This window comes from Candoia aspera, chromosome 10 (genome assembly GCF_035149785.1).
Source record: "Candoia aspera isolate rCanAsp1 chromosome 10, rCanAsp1.hap2, whole genome shotgun sequence".
Taxonomy (NCBI): Eukaryota; Metazoa; Chordata; class Lepidosauria; order Squamata; family Boidae; genus Candoia; species Candoia aspera.
The window spans coordinates 2,557,471-2,578,610 of NC_086162.1; the positions used below are offsets into that span (position 1 = coordinate 2,557,471).

Genomic DNA, 21,140 nt, shown 5'->3' on the forward strand with positions numbered 1-21,140 from the left:
TTAGTTAATTTCTTTAAATTTTATTTTAATAAATAGTTCTCAATTTTATCAATTGAAATTTCTTGTTTCTTATATAGATTTGTAAAGAAATTATGAAATGCCTTTTTAATTTTTTCATTGTCAACTAATTCTTTCCCATTTTCTCGAATTTTAGTAATTTTTTTTTTCCTTTTCTTAATTTGTATGCTAGCCATTTTCCAGCTTTATTAGCATATTCAAAATTTCTTTGTTTAATATATCTCAATTTTCTTTCAATTTCATCTGTTGTAAGTATTTTTAATTGCTGCTGTAAATTTTTTATTTGATGGTTTATACCTTCATCTGATGGTCTTATTTGAAGATTTTTTTCTTTTATCTTAATTTGATCAAGAACTGTTTGAATTTTTTGTTGTTTTCCTCTTTAAGCAACTATTTAAATATATAAAATATCCTCTCATATATGCCTTGCTAGTATCCCATACTGTCCCAATACTCACTTCATTATTTAAATTCCATTCAAAGAATTCTTTTAATTTCTTTTGGCAATCTTCTACAAGTTCTTTATTTCTCAACAAAGTTTCATTTAATCTCCACCTATAACTTTTTGGGTGGCGTTTTATAGCCAATTGAACTGGATTATGGTCTGAGAAGGATCGGGGGAGAATTGATACATTTAAAATTTTATTTGCCAAATTTTTAAGATACCCATATCATATTGATCCTGGAGAACAATTTGAATCTGTCTGAATAAAATGTATAATCTCTAGCCGTACCGTTTTTATATCTCCAGGCATCTACAATAGCCAAATTTTCTGACATATCAAAAAAAGATTGGGGCAATTTTCCTTGATGTTTTTTTATTTGTTGTTCAGATTTTCTGTCAATAATTGGTAAGGTAACTCCGTTCCAATCTCCCATCATAATCCAATTGTTATAAGATAATTCAGAAAGTTCATTTAATCAATTTTGATAGAATTTATTCTGATTATCATTAGGGGCATATACTCCAACCAATATTGCTTTAGAGTTTTGTAGTTCTAATTCTATTATTAAATATCTCCCATTTTTATCAACACTTATTAATTTAGGATTTAGATGGGGCTTTACATATATTGCAATTCCATTTATTTTTTTTCATTTGCTGCTATAAATTCATTTCCTAATTTGTTATTTACCAGATATTTACTATCTTTTTTCGCAATATGAGTTTCTTGAAGACATATTATATCTTGTTTTAATTTGTATAAATAGTGAAAGACTTTTTTCCTTTTAGCTGGGGTATTGGCTCCATTTATATTCCAGGAAAGGCATTTTAATTCACTCATTGGAAAGGAGTATTGCAAATTCTTTAGAACTTGAAGCTAGTTCCTCTGCACTTTGTTCCTCTATATTTAAACGTTTCACTTTACTTTCTTTACTTTCTGGCCTTTCCCTTCTATCTGTTTCTGATTCTAAATCTTTCTTATATTTTCTGAGAAATTCCTGAGCCTTAAAAATAGTATTCAGTTTATATCTTTGTTGTTGGAATGTGACATTCACTCCTTCCAATAAGGTAAAGGTAACGTAAAGTCCAGTCGTGTCCGACTCTAGGGGGCGGTGCTCATCTCCGTTTCTAAGCCTTAGAGCCGGCGTTGTCCGGAGACACTTCCGGGTCATGTGGCCAGCATGACGACACGGAACGCCGTTACCTTCCCGCCAAAGCGGTACCTATCGATCTACTCACATTTGCATGTTTTCGAACTGCTAGGTGAGCAGGAGCTGGGACTAGCAATGGGAGCTCACCCTGCCGCGCGGTTTCGAACCGCCGACCTTCCGATCGGCAGCTCAGCGGTTTAACCCGCAGCGCCACCGCGTCCCTCACTCCTTCCAATACTTCCCACCTAAAGGGGATTTTATTTCGTTTAAGGACTTCAGTGAGAAAGAAATAATCTCTTCTTTTTTTTAATATTCTCGGTGGTATGTCTTTCAGTATCATAATCTCCTCTCCTTCAATATTAATTTTTTTCCCCCAGGAGGCCTGTATGATCAATTCTTTGGTCTTCTTCCTCGCAAATTCAATTATTATATCTCTTGGTTTCCGGTTAATTTTTGCATATTTCGAATTAACTCTGAATATTTTTTCTATATCTTCTTCTAGCCTTTCTTCCTCCCATTCAATTAAACTTGCAAGCATTTGAACCACTATTCCTCTTATTTCTGCCTCTGTTTTTTCAGGTACACCTCTAAGTCTAACACAATGTTCTTTTTCTTTTAACTCTAAAACAGTTAATCGGTCTAATTCTATATCATTTTCTACTTCTAATTTCTCCACTCTTTCTCTTACCTCTTGAATGTCTGCTTTTATTCTTTTGTCCATTGTCTCTAACTTATGATCTAACCTTTTTTCAAAGCCATCTATTTTCTCCTCTAATAGTTGCGTTAAATTTTGAGTAATATTTTGAATTGTTTTTTGCATAAAATCTTCAAACATAGCTTTCAACCATTCTCCTTCCCCGGTTTCTGAGCCTCTCCTATTCTGTCTCCTTGTGTTCATTTTGTTCTTATAGAAATCTTTATTTACTTATCTTAATCACTACACCTAATGTTATATTTATCTATATAAAGCAATGTATAATATTTATATCAAAACATACAGAGCATACAATTCAAAATAATCTTATAAACATCTGCAATATAGTCCAATATGGCATTAGAAATTAATTAATTAATTCAGTTCCTTTTAAGTGAGGACTGGCAGTAAAGCTTTTTTGTCTCCAAAGTATAGAAAAGTTTTGTTTTGTTTTTTCCCTCGGCTTAGAAAGTTTCTTCTTTTTCACTTTCGTAGTCAAAAGTTGTTGTTTCTTTTACTAGAGATGAAGGGGGCTGCAGAATTGCCTAGATAGCTAGGCTACTCACGCGGGTTCTACAGATGTGCCTCCAGGCTTCCTGGCTGCTTTATTGTTGCGGCGAAAGTGAAGTATTGAAATAGAAAGCAAAGCTTTCGCCTGCCGCTCCGAAGCCGCTGGAGTCTTTCACCGGCAGCGCTCCTTTTCTAGCGCTGCCTACGAGGTCTGTCCGTCTCTCTCCGACTCTGCAGAACTCTCAACCTCCGCATGGTAGATATTAATTTTTCCGAGCTGTTACAAGGCTCGACCAGCCGCCATACTTCTTCACCGGAACCCCCCCATTAATCATATTTATTAGACCACACTGGATTCTGTTCTGGGCATTGCCTTTTAAAAAGGACACAGAGAAGCCAGGGTAAATTCAGAGAAAGCTCTTAGGATGAAAGGGGTCTGGAAACAAATTTTGTGAGGAATGGCCAAGGAAACTATGTGTGTTTGGCTGGCAAAAGAGAAGACAGAGCAGAGATGTCACAAGATCATAGAGTTGTAAAGTTTCTTAGGGGTTAGCTTAGGTGCTCAGTGCAGGATTTTCTACAGCTTCTTTCACAGATGACCATAGAGCTGTTTGAAGTGAAGAATAGCAAGCTCTCCTTGGGTATGATCGTTCAGTCAACTGTGAATGTATCTAAAGTATCTTCTAGCCCATATTTTACAGAGATAAAATATGGGCTAGAAGGTAATAGTCTTGAGACTAATAGTATACTACATCTACGTTATTCCTCGCTAACACTGTAAATAGAAGGCTATTGTGAGCGGGGGCGGGGGGCAGACCTCTGCTGAAACTACAGATAAGTATTAACAGCTTGAAATTAAAGGAGATTAAGACCAAATATTAAGGGACGCGGTGGCGCTGCGGGTTAAACTGCTGAGCTGTCGATCGGAAGGTCGGCGGTTCGAAACCGCGCGGCGGGGTGAGCTCCCGTTGCTCGTCCCAGCTCCTGCACACCAAGCAGTTCGAAAACATGCAAATGTGAGTAGATTAATTGGTACCGCTTCGGCGGGAAGGTAACGGCGTTCCGTGAGTCATGCTGGCCACATGACCCGGAAGTGTCCTATGGACAACGCCGGCTCCAAGGCTTTGAAACGGAGATGAGCACCGCCCCCTAGAGTCGGACACGACTGGACTTTACGTCAAGGGAAACCTTTACCTTTACCTAAGACCAAATATTAGGAGAAATTTCCTAAGTATCAGCTTAATAAGGTCTTATTGTGATGACTCCTGTGAATTACATTGTGGCTTGATTTTTTAAAGGTTTTTTTTTTAATGAAATGTATTAAATCCATAGATCTTTGTTCATACCATATTAGGGTAATAAGTGTTAGATTTTGTCTACACCTGTTCTTATATACTTACTTGCAACATTCTTTGAAACAGGATCAACAACGGAACGAGGAGCTGGATCGCATCATGGGGGAATTTGAGATGTCAGAACAGCACAGTGAGACAACCAGCAAGGGGTGTGATTTGTTGGCAATGATGGATAAGCTGTGATCCTCAGCTCTGGAGAGCCACACAGCTTTGATGCCAAGGAATGTCAGGACACACCATCTTGATGGGAACAGCACCTAAGTCCTGTAGAAGAGAATGGCTATCTTAGCTATCCATTTTGTTAGGACATAAGATTTGGAAAGTGTCTGAGATCTGTTTGACAGCCCTTTTCTCTGGCTTTAGGGAAATGTGGGCACAAGTGTGGGAGGACACTATGGGACAGCAATTTTGTTCCTTGGTTATTAATGGCTCTGCTCAAGTGTCATGTAGTTAGCTTACTTAAAAAGAAAGCCCACAAATCCTCCAGATAAGTTCTGTAAATAAAAATACATACCATGAGATAACAATTTACATTACTGTGAAAGCCAAGTTTACAATGATATTGCAGCTATTTTCCTTTTTAAATGAAAAAACTGCTACCTTGTTTATTGTAGATTTTTTAATGCTCACTCCAGTAAGAGTTTTTGTAATCAAAACCTGAGTAAAGAAAGTTACTGCTTGCCCAGAACTGACACTGACATACTTAGATTTATATCTCATCTTGGTATATAGGTGGTTAGAGCTCACATACTAAGCCAAAACTAAAATTATAGTAGGGCCCAATAACAAACCGATTGTTCCAGGAAAACCTTTTGTTTTTTCAACTGTTTTAAGTGGGGCATTTCAGGCAAATAAGATTTTGTTTTTGTTTTGGGTTGTACTTGTGTCTTTGGTTCTTTTCCCCCCACAGGACTATCAGTCCCAAAGATCAGTAGTCCTGCAACAAAAAAACAAGAAAGCAAAATGTAACTGGTCATTCTGAGAGGAGCCCCCCAAACTGCACTTCAAATTCAGGAGAGTGACCGGTGGTTGCTCTTCCTGTCACTAGATGGCACTGGGTGGGTGGGAAAAGGAGGGCAGGGGATCCACCAATGGCTTCCCTGGAACTGACCCACATTAAAAACTAGGGACCGCTACCCTGCCCACCCGCTTTGGGGAGGATGGACAGAGCCTTCCCCCTTTACCATTACTGTGGGTGCAAGGGAGGCCGCTTCTGGGCCAGTCGGCGTCAACGGATCAACGCTCCTGTTGCCAGAGAAAGGGCCAAAGCAGAAATCACTGGCACGATGCCCCCTTCCCATTCTGCTCAGGGCAGCCCGATCCTGCACGTGACCTGGAAGAGCGATTTCAGGCAAAGCGTTAGCAATTAAACGGCGCAGCTCCGGAGCGCGCCGTAGAACTTGGACGGCGCCGCCCGCCATCTGGGACGGGGAGGGGGGAAGAAGCTGAAGCGGCCTCGGGAGGATGGAGGGCAGGGGAACGCGGCAACCGCTTTTTCCGGGGCCGAACATCCTGCCCGGGAATTCGCGCCCTCCACCCGGCCGAGCCAATGGCGCCGCTCCGACTGCCGGCCAATGGGGGGGGTGGCTTTGGAGGCGAGGCCTCGCTGCGCAGGCGTCCTCGGGCTTTTTCGTGCCCGAGGCGAAGCCGGCTGGGTGGGCGCCGGCGTTGCTGCTGGGGGTAGTCGTGGGCCTGCTCTTGCAGCCGGGGAGCGGGACAGCTAGGCGCGCTCGTCTCCAGGCGGGTTGGCCGGAGAACGGGGATGGGGGGGCCGGGCTCCTCCGGCTGAGCCGCGCCTGTCACGCTCTGCAGCCGCCATGGAGATCAGCCACTCGGTGAAGGAGCGCACCATCTCGGAGAACAGCCTGGTGCTGCTGCTGCAGGGCCTCCACAGCCGCGTCACCACCGTGGAGCTGCGCGACGAGAGCGTGGCCGTGGGCCGCATCATCAACGTGGACGCCTTCATGAACGTTCGCCTGGGCGAGGCCACCTTCACCGACCGCCACGGCCGCGCCTCCCGGCTGCAGGACCTCTTTGTGACCGGCAGGAACGTCCGCTACGTCCACATCCCCGACGAGGTGGACATCCGGGCCACGATCGAGCAGCAGCTGCAGCTCATCCACCGCATCCGCACCTTCGGCGCCCGAGACAAGGGCAGGACCGAGTTCCTTCGGCCGAAGCCAAAGGGCAAGTGACCTTGTCTGGATGCAGCCGGGCACGCGGGGCAGCCTGCGCTGGAAATCTGCCCGCTTGGCACGAACCAAGGTCCGATTCAAAAGGGAATCAGATGGTGATGTTCCTTTCCCAGAATGTAAGCATCCAAATAACACTATCTACCAATAAGATCGGTATTTTAAGGGTCCTTTTTATTAATATTTAATTAATATTCTTTCCCCATCCTGAACTGCTTTTTTCCCTCAGGAATAAACTAATAAGCTTTAAGATTCAGACTCCCTGTTGAAGCACTGCTCTGTGCTTTGGATTATCTCCTTTCAGTCAAAACGTGATGATTTTGCACCTAATGGGTTGTATTTTCTGGAGGTTTTTGTGTTAGTTTGTTTTGTTTGTTTACCAAGCTTTACTTATTTTGCAATGTCCCTATTCTATCTGGAGGAAAACCAGACACACAAAAATGAAACGAGCCCAGAATTCCATGGTCCTTGGTCTCTAAAAAAACTGATCAAAAAATATGAGGCTCTGATGACAAAACCATGCCCTGTTCCTGCATAACATTTGAAGGCTGGGTTTACACAACACACTCTCCTAGCAAAAACAGGTGGGGGATGGGTGATTGTAATTCAGTATGTTGTAGGAATACCATTGTTGTTCTTTATTCGTTTAGTCGCTTCTTTCGTGACTTCATGGACCAGCCCACGCCAGAGCTTCCTGTCGGTCGTCAACAACCCCAGCTTCCCCAGGGACGAGTCCGTCACCTCTAGAGTATCATCCATCCACCTTGCCCTTGGTCGGACCCTCTTCCTTTTGCCCTCCACTCTCCCTAGCATCAGCATCTTCTCCAGGGTGTCCTGTCTTCTCATTATGTGGCCAAAGTGTTTCAGTTTTGCCTTTAATATCATTCCCTCAAGTGAGCAGTCTGGCTTTATTTCCTGGAGGATGGACTGGTTTGATCTTCTTGCAGTCCAAGGCACTCTCAGAATTTTCCTCCAACACCACAGTTCAGAAGCATCGATCTTCCTTCTCTCAGCCTTCCTTATGGTCCAGCTCTCGCAGCCATATGTTACTACAGGGAACATCATTGCTTTAACTATGCGGGCCTTTGTTGTCAGTGTGATGTCTCTGCTCTTAACTATTTTATTGAGATTTGTCATTGCTCTTCTCCCAAGGATTAAGCGTCTTCTGATTTCCTGACTGCAGTCAGCAACTGCAGTAATCTTCGCGCCTAGAAATACAAAGTCTTTCACTGCCTCTACGTTTTCTCCCTCTATTTGCCAGTTATCGATCAAGCTGGTTGCCATAATCTTGGTTTTTTTGAGGTTTAGCTGCAAGCCAGCTTGTGCACTTTCTTCTTTCACCTTCATCATAAGGCTCCTCAGTTCCTCTTCGCTTTCAGCCATCGAAGTGGTATCATCTGCATATCTGAGATTGTTAATGTTTCTTCCAGCGATTTTAACTCCGACCTTGGATTCCTCAAGCCCAGCACGTCGCATGATGTGTTCTGCGTACAACTTGAATAGATAGGGTGAGAGTATACAGCCCTGCCGTACTCCTTTCCCAATCTTAAACCAGTCCATTGTTCCGTGGTCTGTTCTTACTGTTGCTACTTCGTCATTATACAGATTCTTCAGGAGGCAGACAAGATGACTTGGTATCCCCATACCACTAAGAACTTGCCACAATTTGTTATGGTCCACACAGTCAAAGGCTTTAGAATAGTCAATAAAACAGAAATAGATGTTTTTCTGAAACTCCCTGGCTTTTTCCATTATCCAGCAGATATTGGCAATTTGGTCTCTAGTTCCTCTGCCTTTTCTAAACCCAGCTTCTACATCTGGCAATTCTCGCTCCATGAACTGCTGAAGTCTACCTTGCAGGATCTTGAGCATTACCTTACTGGCATGTGAAATGAGTGCCACTGTTCGATAGTTTGAACATTCTTTAGTGTTCCCCTTTTTTGGTATGAGGATATAAGTTGGTTTTTTCCAATCTGATGGCCGTTCTTGTGTTTTCCAAATTTGCTGGCATATAGCATGCATTACCTTGACAGCATCATCTTGCAAGATTTTGAACAGTTCAGCTGGGATGCCGTCGTCTCCTGCTGCCTTGTTATTAGCAATGCTTCTTAAGGCCCACTCAACCTCACTCTTCAGGATGTCTGGCTCTAGCTCACTGACCACACCATCAAAGCTGTCCCCGATATTGTTATCCTTCCTATACAGGTCTTCTGTATATTCTTGCCACCTTTTCTTGATCTCTTCTTCTTCTGTTAGGTCCTTGCCATCTTTGTTTTTGATCATACCCATTTTTGCCTGGAATTTACCTCCGATGTTTCTAATTTTCTGGAAGAGGTCTCTTGTCCTTCCTATTCTATTGTCTTCTTCCACTTCCGCGCATTGCTTGTTTAAAAATAATTCCTTATCTCTTCTGGCTAACCTCTGGAATTTTGCATTTAATTGGGCATATCTCCCCCTATCACTGTTGCCTCTTGCTTTCCTTCTTTCTTGGGCTACTTCTAGTGTCTCAGCAGACAGCCATTTTGCCTTCTTGGTTTTCTCTTTCTTTGGGATGTATTTTGTTGCCGCCTCCTGAACAATGCTGCGAACTTCTGTCCAGAGTTCTTCCAGGACCCTATCTACTAAGTCCAGTCCCTTAAATCTATTCTTCACCTCCACTGCATATTCCTTAGGAATATTAGTGAGCTCATATCTAGCTGATCTGTGGGTCTTCCCTAATCTCTTTAGTCTGATCCTAAATTGTGCAAGAAGAAGTTCGTGATCGGAACTACAGTCAGCTCCAGGTCTTGTTTTTACCGACTGTACAGATGTCCGCCACCTTTGGCTGCAAAGGATGTAGTCAATCTGATTTCGGTGTTGTCCATCTGGTGAAGTCCATGTATAAAGCTGTCACTTAGGTTGTTGGAAGAGAGTGTTTGTTATGCAGAGTGAATTGTCTTGGCAAAATTCTATCAGCCTATGTCCTGCTTCGTTTTGTTCTCCCAGGCCATACTTACCTGTAATTCCAGGTGTCATTTGACTGCCCACCTTAGCATTCCAGTCTCCTGTGGTGAAAATAACATCTCTTTTAGGCATGTAGGTGCTGCAGATCCTCATAGAACTGCTCTACTTCAGCTTCTTCAGCATTTGTGGTTGGGGCGTATATTTGGATCACTGTGATGTTAGCTGGCTTGCCCTGAATTCGAATTGAGATCATTCCATCGTTTTTTGGATTGTATCCAAGCACTGCTTTAGCCACTTTACTATTGATTATGAAGGCTACTCCATTTCTTCTGTGGTCCTCTTGTCCACAGTAGTAGATCTGGTGGTCATTTGATGTGAAGTGGCCCATTCCAGTCCATTTCAGTTCACTGACGCCCAAAATGTCTATCTTTAATCTTGACATCTCACCAATAACCACATCCAATTTGCCCTGGCTCATAGATCTTACATTCCAGGTTCCAATGGTGTGTTGATCCTTAGAACATCGGATGCGCCGTTCACCACCAGCACCGTCAGCTGCTAGCCGTCCTTTCGGCTTTGAGCTAGCTGCGTCATCACGTCTGGGGCTAGTTGAACTCATCCTCTGTTCCTCCCCAGTAGCATTTTGACCATCTTTCGACCTGGGGGTCTCATCTTCCGATGGTATACCGACATATCTCTGGTTGTACTGATCCATTTAGTTTTCACGGCAAGAATACTGGGGTGGGTTGCCATGACCTTCCCCAGGGATCGCATTGAGTCTGACCTCTCTGTCATGACCTTCCCATCTTGGGTGGCCCTTCACGGTTTAGCTCATGGCATCATTGAGGTGCTCAAGCTCCAGCACCACGACAAGGTAATGATCCTTTGTTGAAGGGGAATACCATTAACGTTATTTTTTTTGTTGTTATTAGATTTTTTTATTCTGCCTTTATTATTTTTATAAATAACTGAAGGCAGGGAACATACCTAATACTCATTCCTCATTAGGCCATAATATGATTGATTTGTTGGACTGTATATTTTGTTAACCTGTTAGGGTTTATTCCACTGTGTCAACCAAACCAAGTGGGGCACTAACCATTCAGGAAGTATTCTCATCCCCTTAACATTGACCCGTCCCACCCGGTCCTGCAGAGAGGGCATGCTACGAACCCCGACGGTAAGGGAATTCCACCAGGTGGGGTCCAGGAGGCGGGCCTTCTCTGCAGTGGCACCAGCCCTCAGGAACATGCTGCCCCCGGAGGTGAGGCAGGCCCCTTCGCTCCCGGCCTTCCGGAAGGACTTGAAAATCTGGTTCTGCTGCCTCACCTGGGGTGGGAGGGGCACCATTTCTTCTTGGGAGTGGCTAGTACCATAGATCTCTCCCCAAGAAATAAGATCTTCACCTCTTGGATTTTGTATCTATTTTATCTTTATTTATTGGTCTGTTATATTGTAATTTATATGCTTTTAATTTTGATTTTACTGTAAACCACCCAGAGTCCCCCTTTTGGGAGAGATGGGCGGTAAGAGAAATTTGAAAAATAAATAAATAAGTACAGCCAGTGGCATACACACACCCCCATTGTTGGTGGCTCATAAGTAATGGAACAAACCAACATCATTACAAACATAAGGATCACCTTTGTACCTGGATGAAAATCCTTTGCAGTCAATGACTGCCTGAAGTCTGGAACCCATGGACATGACCAAATGCTGAGTTTCCTCCCTTGAGATGCTTTGCCAGGCCTTTACTGCAGCAGCCTTCAGCTGCTGCTCATTTGTGGATCTTTCCGCCTTCAGTCTTGTCTTCAGTAAGTGAAAAGCATGCTCTATTGGGTTGAGATCAGGTGACTGACTTGGCCATTGAAGAACATCCCACTTCTTTGCCTTGAGAAACTCTTGGGTAGCTTTTGCTGTATGTTTTGGGCCATTATCCATATGGATCTATAGGACACCGCAATATGAAGCCACGTCCTATCAGTTTGGCAGCATTTGGCTGAATCTGAGCAGAAAGTATAGCCCTAGACACTTCAGAATTCATCCTGCTGCTTTTATCAGCAGTCAGGTCATCAATAAACACCAGTGACCCAGTTCCATTGGCAGCCATACATGCCCATGCCATAACACTGCCTCCACCATGTTTGACAGATGATGTGGTATGCTTTGGATCATGAGCTGTTCCTTTCCTTCTCCATACTTTTCTCTTCCCATCATTTTGGTGCAAGTTAATCTTGGTTTCATCAGTCTAAAGAATCTTATTCCAGAACTGGGCAGGCTTTTTTAGGTGTTTGCTGGCAAAGTCTAATCTGGCCTTTCTATTCTTGAGCGTTACCAGTGGTTTGCACCTTGTTGTGAAGCCTCTGTATTTACATTCATAAAGCCGTCTCTTGACTGTAGATGTTGACAATGACATGCCTACCTCCTCAAGAGCGTTCTTGACCTGGCTAGAAGTTGTGAAAGGGTTCCTCTTCACCATGAGCAGAATTCTGCAGTCATCCACTTTAGTTGTCTTCTGTGGTCTTCCAGACCTTTTGCTGTTGCTGAGCTTGCCAGTTAATTCCTTCTTTTTCAGCATGTTCCAAACTGTCGTATTGGCGACTCTCAACGTTTTTGCTATCTCTCTGATGGGTTTAATCTGTTCTCTCAGCCTAATGATGGCCTCCTTCACTCACATGGACCTCTTTGGACCTCATGTTGAGGGTTCTAGTGAACAGCTACCAAATGCAAATGTAACACTCGGAGCCACCTCCAGGCCTTTTATCTGCTTGATTGGTCATGGGGTACCCAGGAAACAGGCCACACCTAGCCATGCAGCTGCTTGTCAGCCATTCGTTCCATTACTTATGAGCCACCAACGATGGGTGTGTGTGTATGCCACTGGCTGTACTTCCTGAATGGTTAGTGCCCCATTTTTGTCAAACCCCTTGAATTACAGCTGAAAGTCCTGACTTTGCTCCCATCTGGGTGTGTTTCCTTTCAACTTCAGTGTGGTGGTATATGGAGGCCAAATGCCAAAACAGTTATCCTTGTTCCAATATTTCTGGTCCTGACTCTAGCTCTTCCATTCAATAAATGGAGATGAACAGCTGTAGTCTTAGTTGCTTTTCATGCCAGGAATCGTAGAGTTGAAAGGAACTTTAGAATGCATTTTGTCCACCCTCCAGCTCAGCGCAGACTCCACTAGAGCATCTTTAGAGGGAGACACTTCCTGTGGTCTAGACTCTTTGCTCTTGTTAATGTGCCCCAAGACCATATTTGCCTTTTTTTTTTTTTTTTTTGCAGTTGTTTCACACTGCTGATTCAGGGTTGTGGACAACAAGGATACCCAGATTCCGTTTCAGATGTTCTACTGTCAAGCCAGGTCTCTCTCTTCTATACCAGCCTTACATTTTTCCTATGAGATACATATTTGCATTTTTTCTTGTTAAATACCAACCTATTTATGGTTTGCTAAGTGTCTCTTCAACTCCCTTAAGTTATTGATAAAAATATTGGATAGCAGAAAGGTCCAGGACAGAGACATAAAGTACTTTTCCAAGTGGAGCCATTAATGAGCCCTTTAGGTGCAATAATTTAGCTATGAATCCAGCTATCATCTAGCCCTTATTTTCCATTTTATGAAGGATAATCTCATGCTAAAGTCCAGGTATGCTAAACCTACATTTCCCTGATTCACTAAACTAATAACTCTGTCAAAGGAGAGACCCATGCTGGCGCCTATTAACATGCCTATCCAAGTGTTCAAACATGTTGTTTGATAATCTGTTTGAAGTTCTTGCCTGGTACAGACATCAAGTGATAGGTCAGTAACTTACTTTCTTTTTAATACTTTTTATTAAAGTTGTAAAACTCTTTAATTTTTTAATTTTAATTTTTTTTCTTTGATTTCAGTTTGCATTATCTTTAAATATTGTAATACTTAAAAGGGACACGGTGGCGCTGCGGGTTAAGCTGCTGAGCTGCTGAGCTTGCCGATCGGAAGGTCAGCAGTTCGAAACTGCATGATGGGGTGAGCTCCTGTTGCTAGTCCCAGCTCCTGCCAACCTAGCAGTTCGAAAACATGCAAATGTGAGTAGATGAATAGGTACCACTTCAGCAGGCAGGTAACGGCGTTCCGTTTAGTCATGCCAGCCACATGACCACAGAAGTGTCTACGGACAAACGCCGGCTCTTCGGCTTTGAAATGGAGATGAGCTCCGCCCCCTAGAGTCGGACACGACTGGACTTAATGTCAAGGGAAACCTTTACCTTTACCTATTGTAAGACTTAAAGATAATACAAACTGAAGTCAAAGAAAAAAAACACAGAGTACAAAACAAAAGAGATAGAAAAAAGAATATTTAAAGACGGTACAAGCAAATTAATATTTCCTCACCCTTTTTACATACATAATTTACTTAATTAGTAATTCACATAAATTACATACTGTACATAATTCACTTCTTCCCATAATCCCACCTTATCCATTCACAAATCCAAAAATCACTGTTGTTTCTATCCAAGTGTCGGCAAAAAGTCCATAAAGGGTTTCCAGAATTTTATAAAAATATTTCTTATAATCCTGATCAAACAAGTCAACTTTATACTCCTTTCTTTTGCTTCTGACAAATCAAGTTGCTGTTGTAGGATTGCATCTCCATTCAAATTTTATTTCTCCCCTCTCAAAGATTTCTTTGAGGTTTTAGAAACCCTCTTTTGTAAACACAATAAATCCTTGTCCATGTTCTTTTTCATCTCTTTGTCCTTTGTATTTCCACTCTGGTTGTCATCTCTATTTTATACTGCACAATTTCTTTATTTTCCAATATTTCTATACCAGCTAAGGTTTGTATCCCCTCTTCATCCTGCCTGTCCATAAATTCTTCCATATTGTCGTCTGTCACATCTTTCACTTCTTTGTAATCTTCAAAAAGTACATTTGCGGCTGCAGAGATTATTGCTTTCAATTCAGTTACAAGTTTCTCTCCCAATTCTTCAAAAACCTTTTGCAGTGTCTCAAGTGTCATACCTTTGTCTGACATTTTGTAAATTGTTCTTCTTCTTGCCTGGAATTTTAGTGCCCTCTAAGTGTCCCATTTCTATATTTACAAAGTCTCAGGTTTCAGAGATGTCTAGTTTACCATTTTTCCTCACCTGGAATTCACACATCAAGCGATAGGTCAGTAACTTTCCAGATCCTTTCCTCTTTTTGGGCACATTTCTTCTCCAATCTTATGGGATGTCACCAATTCTCCTGGAGTTCTCAGATCACCTAAAATGGTTCTGTGATCCTCCTCCTAGTTCCTTCAATACCCTGGCCCTGGAGTTTTGAATTTGTTTAAATTATTTTCTCTCTTACCTTCTTCTTGTCTAATCTAAACTTTAGTCCCTTGTTCCCTTAAGTGCCATAACAATGACCATCTGGGTTTCCATTTCTCTTCTGAGAGATGACAGATGCAAAATAGAAGTTTTATCTTACTTTCTCCACTTAATTCACTACTTCCTTCTTGCAGTGGAATAATGTCCTCTTTAGCTTTCTTTTTATTTGTAACACCCAAATAAACTTTTTTGCTATATTTGATATTTTTCACAAGCTTCAGCTCATTCTGGGCTTTTGCGATGTTCCTGCAGTGTCTGAAGACCACCTTCATGTTTCCCTCCTTCCGCCCCGAGCTGCTGGGAATTGAGCAGCATATAAATTTAATAAATAATAATCCTTCTATTTCCCGCATATGTCCCGTTTCCTCTTCAGCATTTGGAGAGCGCTGCATGTATCCATACTGGTCTATTTAGATTTCATCCATTTTTCTTTCATGTGTGGAGTGTTGCGTATCTTCAGTATCTCATTGTAAGATTTTTCATCCTTCCTGGATACTTTACTCCTTCAAGATTTGAAGCCATTGGACCCAATCTACCTTCTCTCAGAGTGTATCAAATCCGGTTTTCCAACTACGCAAGTTAAAAGATGCGTGATTCTTTTCAGTTCCTCCTCTTCTTCTGAATATTACAGATTCAACAATAACAAGGCCGTTTCTCCCAAGGTGCCAGATACCTTCTCTTCTTCAACAATTCCTTCCTGTTGTTCTCTTCTTGCACCTAGTCTATAAATTGACTTGGCTCCTGTAGCCAAATTTAGCTACGTCTGGCAGGTTGTTTAATAGGCAGGCTGCTACATAATGTGTTCCTATTATGCTTGCTAAGCATCTGAAAATGTAGCCAACAGAGGATCTGGCTCTTAATCTCTTCATACAGATTCTTAAAAGCTAACACCTTTGTGATAGTGGTGTGGATATAATACATTTCTGGGACCAAGGCCTGGTAATGGCTCTGCAAAATCAGATTTAAGCACAAAGACTTACTGAATCTGAGATACCATTGATCGATTAGAAAATGGAAGCCGGCATAGAATTTTGGATCCAAACATACCCAAGTTACTAGTATGGACATATAGAATATTCTTGGAATGTGCTGTAGTTTTGATTTAAGACTCTGTGATGGCATCCTTCAAGTCATTTCTTCAGTCATGGTATTCCCCACTTGGACAATTTCTATCACAGAGATTGTGAAGTGTACCCCCACCCCACCATTTACCTTTCATAGCAAGTAGATTTGATTTATATGTAATATGTGAGGAGTTGGTGAGCATTTTTCCTTGCAAAGGTCAGGCTTTATATTCCTTCCACAATTGAAACTGGAGATGATGAATGCACTTCAAGATTTAATTTGAAATAACTAGGTCAAAAGAATAGATGTTATCTCAATTTAGGGAAAGTAGTATTTGGAGTGTAGGAGAGCTTGTAGGGATTGATAAATGGGAAGCAATGCAGTCAAATGAGATCCACGCATAACATTAAGCCATAAATAACATTATGCCATAGTTTACAAACCACAGTCTAATAATTCCTAAAGCAGGGCTAAACCATATAAATAGCTTAATATGATTCATGGACTGGTATGTCTTCTGGCCTCTTCAAGCTGTTGTGATGGCAAGAGAGGAATGAGATGAAGAACTGATCCCTCACAGGGGCTCTTCACTGTCTGGAGAGTATTCCCTTGGTCCTGTAGTTGGGAGCCCAAATATCTTGATGCATGTGGTGCTGTGCTGAATGGCCAGTAGATTCCTCTCCTGCAGATCTGCCCAGCCTATGTTGAAGGGTGACTGGGGCAGGAGAGGAGCTGGACCAAAATACCTCCAAACTGTTGATTCACAGCATTTCAGCTACCGTGGAGGACACAACTAGGATTCTCCATGCCAGTTTTGATCTCCCCATGTGAATGCCACTTCACCCAAGTGCCTATGCATCTCTTCTTTACTCCAGCAGTCATTCACCTTTTTCTTTATCTCCCTGATAGAGCAGATTCAAATTTGCAGAGTGATTCATCTTAAGAAGTAGGCACAACCCAGGAGAAGGCTGTTCACCATTCCTTGCTGGGCCTGCCTGGTAAGACTCCCCTAGGCTGGATACCATTAAAGGCAAATGAGGACTGGTCACCTGTGTCTGTTTCAGGCCTTTATTTACTAGCTGGTGGTAAGATAACAAACAAGGCCATGAACAATTTGTGGCACCTCTAATCACATGCATGTACACAGAATTTGATTCCTGGTATAAAGTTCATTATTCTGGGAGTTCTGAGTATCTTATATTTTCTGAAGAATTTCTAGCCATCCAGTACTGGAAAGATGACACTTGACATATTGTGGGGGAAAAGTGAAAGCCATTCCCATTTTTGGTAGTGTGGAGAATAGGATAGAAGAAAGCAGGTTCTATTCCTGTCAGTCAGCCATAGGATACTGGGCAGCTGTCCTCCAGCCTGGGCCTAGTTCGCAACCAGAGAAACCATGTATAGGAAATGTGTCTCTGGTTTCCTGTGCAGGGAAAAACCAGCTGCAACTGCCATATTTGATTCAAAACTTCTCACAGAACAGAAGCCTCTATATGAGTTGCTGTAGCTCACCACTTGGGTGTTCTCCCCTCCCATCAATAGCTGGAGGGGGAGTGATATAACCAGAACTAGATGAGAGTGAGGGAGGGAAGTAAGTAAGAGTCTTCAGTTACAGATTTGCTTTGTTATGCAAGCAGAGCCCTTAACTTTGGGGGTGTGGAAGTAGAGCCCTCTCCATCTGTAATCCCAGGAAGGGCAGAAACTCAGAACCCCTGGATGGAGCCTTTATTTACAGAAGTGGCATTCGAGGCTCCTGTAGAGCACTCTGAGGCTTGAGGGGAAAGGCAGTTGCTTCTGCCACTACTCCCCCAGGGGTGACGCACAGAGAGCAGCCTAGGGCAGGATTGCAAAAACTATGGGAGGTTGTTCAGCCTGCTTTTGCTAGTTAGTGTGGTGTTTTAGTCTCCTTCTGCTCCAGCTGGAGAGACAGGGTTGGGGCTGTTGAAGAGTCAGACCTGAGTCACCCTAGCCATCACTGCAAAATTGTGGATCTTTCTGGAATGCCGGCTCTGAAAATTGGCCATTCTTCTCTTGATATCCTGGCTCCATCATGTCTGCTGTCCTTCCATTGTGAGCCCTGCAGGAAATCAAAAGAGCCTTTTACAGAGTGGGTGCCAGGAAGCACATATACCTCCTCAAAGGGATGTGGGCAACAATATGTGGGCTTGCAATAAAGTCTCAAAACCCCTGGGGATCCTGGCTTGTGTAGAATAGTGTAAACATGCTGGGAGTAAAACTGCTTTGGGGTGTGCTTGGGTACACTGGCCACAAAGTGCCCAGGCTGACTGGTGCTATCCTCCTTTGGATTTTGGAAGAAAGGAGGAGATGTTGAAGCTTTTTGGAACAGAGAGAAAAGAGTGGTTATAGAAGGTTACGGAAGTGTGGAGAGTTATGCATGAAAGCATGAAAAAGGATGCTTGGGGGAGTTATGAAGTAGGTTATAGATGGAAAATGCCTTTAAGAGAAAAGGTGTAAAAAAGGAGTAAGGAGAAATACTTGTTTTCTTTATACAGTGATGCTTGTGAACCCTTTTGAATTTTCATATTTCTGCATAAATATGATGTGTTCTCCACACAAGTCCTAAAACTAGGTAAAGAGAACCCAATTAAACAAATGAGTCAAAAACATTATACATTGATTTACTGAGGAAAATGATTGAAAGTTACATACAGTTAGTCCTTGGGTTACGATGGCAATTGGGACCAGAATTTCCACTGCTAATTACAACTGATGCATTGTTTGGCAACAGCAATCCTGGCAATCCCAGTTGGTTGCCATTGTAACCCCAGGACCATGTGGGTCATTAAGTGGGAAGAGGTGGGAGTCCCAGGCAAGCAGGCCGGCAGGTGAGGGTGTGTTGGGCAGGCACTATGGGATGTGGGTGGAGAGATGCCACGGTCAGGCACTACGGAGCGAGGGTAGGCAAAAAAGCAGTGGGAGTGACTTCCAATTTCCTGTAGTTTCCAGCTTCCCCATTGACTTTGCTTCTGGGAAGCTTGCAGGAAACATCAGAAATTGTGACCACAGGGACGCTGCAATGGGCGGAACTCCAAAGACTGGTTCATAAGTCCCCCTCATTCAGCACCATCATCTGTTGACCTATCCTGCACGTTGGCTTGGAGGAATTTTAGCCCATTCCTTCTTACAGAACAGCTTCAACTCAGGGATGTTGATGGGCTTCCTCATATGAATTGCCTGCTTCAGGTCCTTCCACAACATTTCTATGTGATTAAGGTCAGGACTTTGACTTGGCCGTTCCACAACATTAACCTTCTGCTTTAACCATTCTTTGGTGGTATGAGTTCTGTGTTTTTGGTCATCGTCTTGTTGCATGACCCACTTTCTCTGAGCTGCAGTTCACGGACAGATACCCTGACGTTTTCCTGTAGAATTTGCTGATACAAATCAGAAGCCATAGTTCTATCAATGATGGCAAGCCGTCCTGATCTAGAGGCAGCAAAGCAGGCCTAAACCATGATACTGCCACCACCACGTTTCACAGATGGGATAAAGTTCTTACGCTGGGATGCAGCCTTTTGCCAAATATAATGCTTTTCGTTCAAGCCAAGAGGTTCTAAGAAGTTCCATCATCCACAGAACATTCTTCCAATAACCTGACTTGTCCATGCGATTTTTTGCAAATGGTAGACAGCAGTGTTCTTTTGGAGAGTGGTGGCTTTCTCCTTGCAACCCTGCTGCGCACACCATTGTTGTTCAGTGTTCTCCTGATGGTGGTCTCGTGAATACTGACACTCACCAATGCAAGAGAGGCCTTTATTCCTTAGATGTTACCCTGGGATTTCTTGAGACCTCCCTGAGTATTATATGCCTTGCTCTTGGTGTGATCTTGGTTGGTTGACCACTCCTGGGGAAGGTAACAAAGCCATTGAATTGCCCCCATTTGTACACGATCTGCCTGACAGTGGACTGGTGGAATCCAAACTCTTTGGAAATAGTTTTGTGACCTTTTCAAGCCTGATGAGCATGAACAACTGTTTTTCGGAGGTCCTCAAAAATCTCCTTTGTTCAAGCCATGACACACCTCCACTTCCCTGTTGTAAAGATCAGACTTTCAGAGTGAAGACCCAGAATTCTGTTCTTTCTATAAGGCAGGACCTCCCACATTCACAACTGATTATCGTCCCATTTATTGAAACACCTGACTCTAATTTCCTTTTCAAATGAACTGATAATACTAGAGGTTCACATACTTTATCTAGTTTTAGGACTTGTGTGGGAAACAGCACGTTTTACATCATATTTATGCAGAAATGTTGAAAATTCAAAAGGCTTCACAAACTTTGAAGCACCACTGTATGTTCATATGGTTGACAGTCCTTTGGGTTCAAAGAAAACACACTGTTGGGCAGTTCATCTGCGGACACGGAGGTGGCTCTGCAGTCCCAGTCTGGAAGTGCATTCTAGCACAATGGGTCCACTGGAAGTCCATTGTTGTCGTAACTGTGGGTGTTATTCTGTGATGCTGCTCACAGTTTTCTATCAGTTTTTGTCGGCACCTGTCTTCAAAGCCAGCAGAGGCTTCATAGTACAGGGCTTGCTAGTGGGTTCTGTCAGCAGCCACAGCTTCTAGTTCCCTTTTCTGGATGTCATGGTGACATAGGGTTTCTTCCACAGTGTCTTTGTAGCGCTTGCATGGTTGACCTCAAGGTCTCTTCCCAAACTCCAGTACACTGTACAGCAACTAGCGAGGCATATGGTGGTCATCCATTTGGATGATGTAACCCACCCACCACCTCCGGGTTCTGATAAGCAGGGACTCAATGCTGGTGGACCCCACGCAATCCACATCCCAGGTTAGAGGCATGGTCTTGCCAAGGATGGAGTGAAGAGCGTGCATGTGATATTTCTCCAGTTGTTGATGTCCCTTCAGTACAGAGTCCAGGACTCACATCCATATAGGAGAGAAGGGATAACCACAGCTCTGTAGACTTTCAGCTTTGTGGAGATACAGATGTTGAGTTGGTTGAGCACTCTAATACGCAGCCGCCCCAGTGCCTCGCTGGCCTTGCTGATCCTGGAGTCAATTTCTTTGTCCAAAGACCCATCACTCAAGACGATGCTTCCCAGTATTTGAAGCTGTTTACATTTGTCAGCTGGGTATCATCAACAGTGATTTTTAGTTCTACCGGGTTGGTATTTGGCACATGCTGGTAAAGTACTTCAGTCTTGTTCAGACTGATAGGCCGAAGAGCATAACAGCATCTGAGAATTTGTTCAGCATCAACTGTAGATCACTGTCTTTGTGTGCCAGGGTGCACAATCATCAGCAAAGAGAGTTTCTTGAATGACTGTATGGAGGCACTTTGTCCATGCGTTCAAGTGGCAAAGGTCAAAGAGAGAGCTGTCCAGTTGGTACCTGATGTACACTCCCTCCTTCAGACCCTG

The 21,140-nt window shown here is 43.1% G+C and overlaps 3 protein-coding genes across 5 annotated transcripts in view; 2 read left to right on the forward strand and 1 right to left on the reverse strand.

Annotated features, from left to right (window-relative positions):
- The window catches only part of OSCP1 (organic solute carrier partner 1), a 35,289-nt gene extending 30,428 nt beyond the window's left edge, over positions 1-4,861 (forward strand). For both annotated transcript variants that reach the window (XM_063311776.1, XM_063311775.1), the window contains one exon: positions 4,240-4,861. In XM_063311776.1, the coding sequence (XP_063167846.1) occupies positions 4,240-4,356 (117 nt within the window). In that variant the 3' untranslated portion in view covers positions 4,357-4,861. The remainder of the gene's footprint in view (positions 1-4,239) is intronic.
- THRAP3 (thyroid hormone receptor associated protein 3) overlaps positions 1-21,140 on the reverse strand; it is a 185,043-nt gene that overhangs the window by 64,767 nt on the left and 99,136 nt on the right. The window lies entirely within an intron of this gene.
- On the forward strand, positions 5,879-6,625 carry LSM10 (LSM10, U7 small nuclear RNA associated). The gene has a single exon (XM_063311757.1). It carries the CDS (start codon positions 5,991-5,993, stop codon positions 6,366-6,368), a length of 378 nt encoding a protein of 125 aa, XP_063167827.1. The 5' UTR covers positions 5,879-5,990; the 3' UTR covers positions 6,369-6,625.

Bases quoted from the DNA above. Each gene is read 5' to 3' on its own strand.
- LSM10 (XM_063311757.1), top strand. From the start codon at position 5,991: ATGGAGATCAGCCACTCGGTGAAGGAGCGCACCATCTCGGAGAACAGC.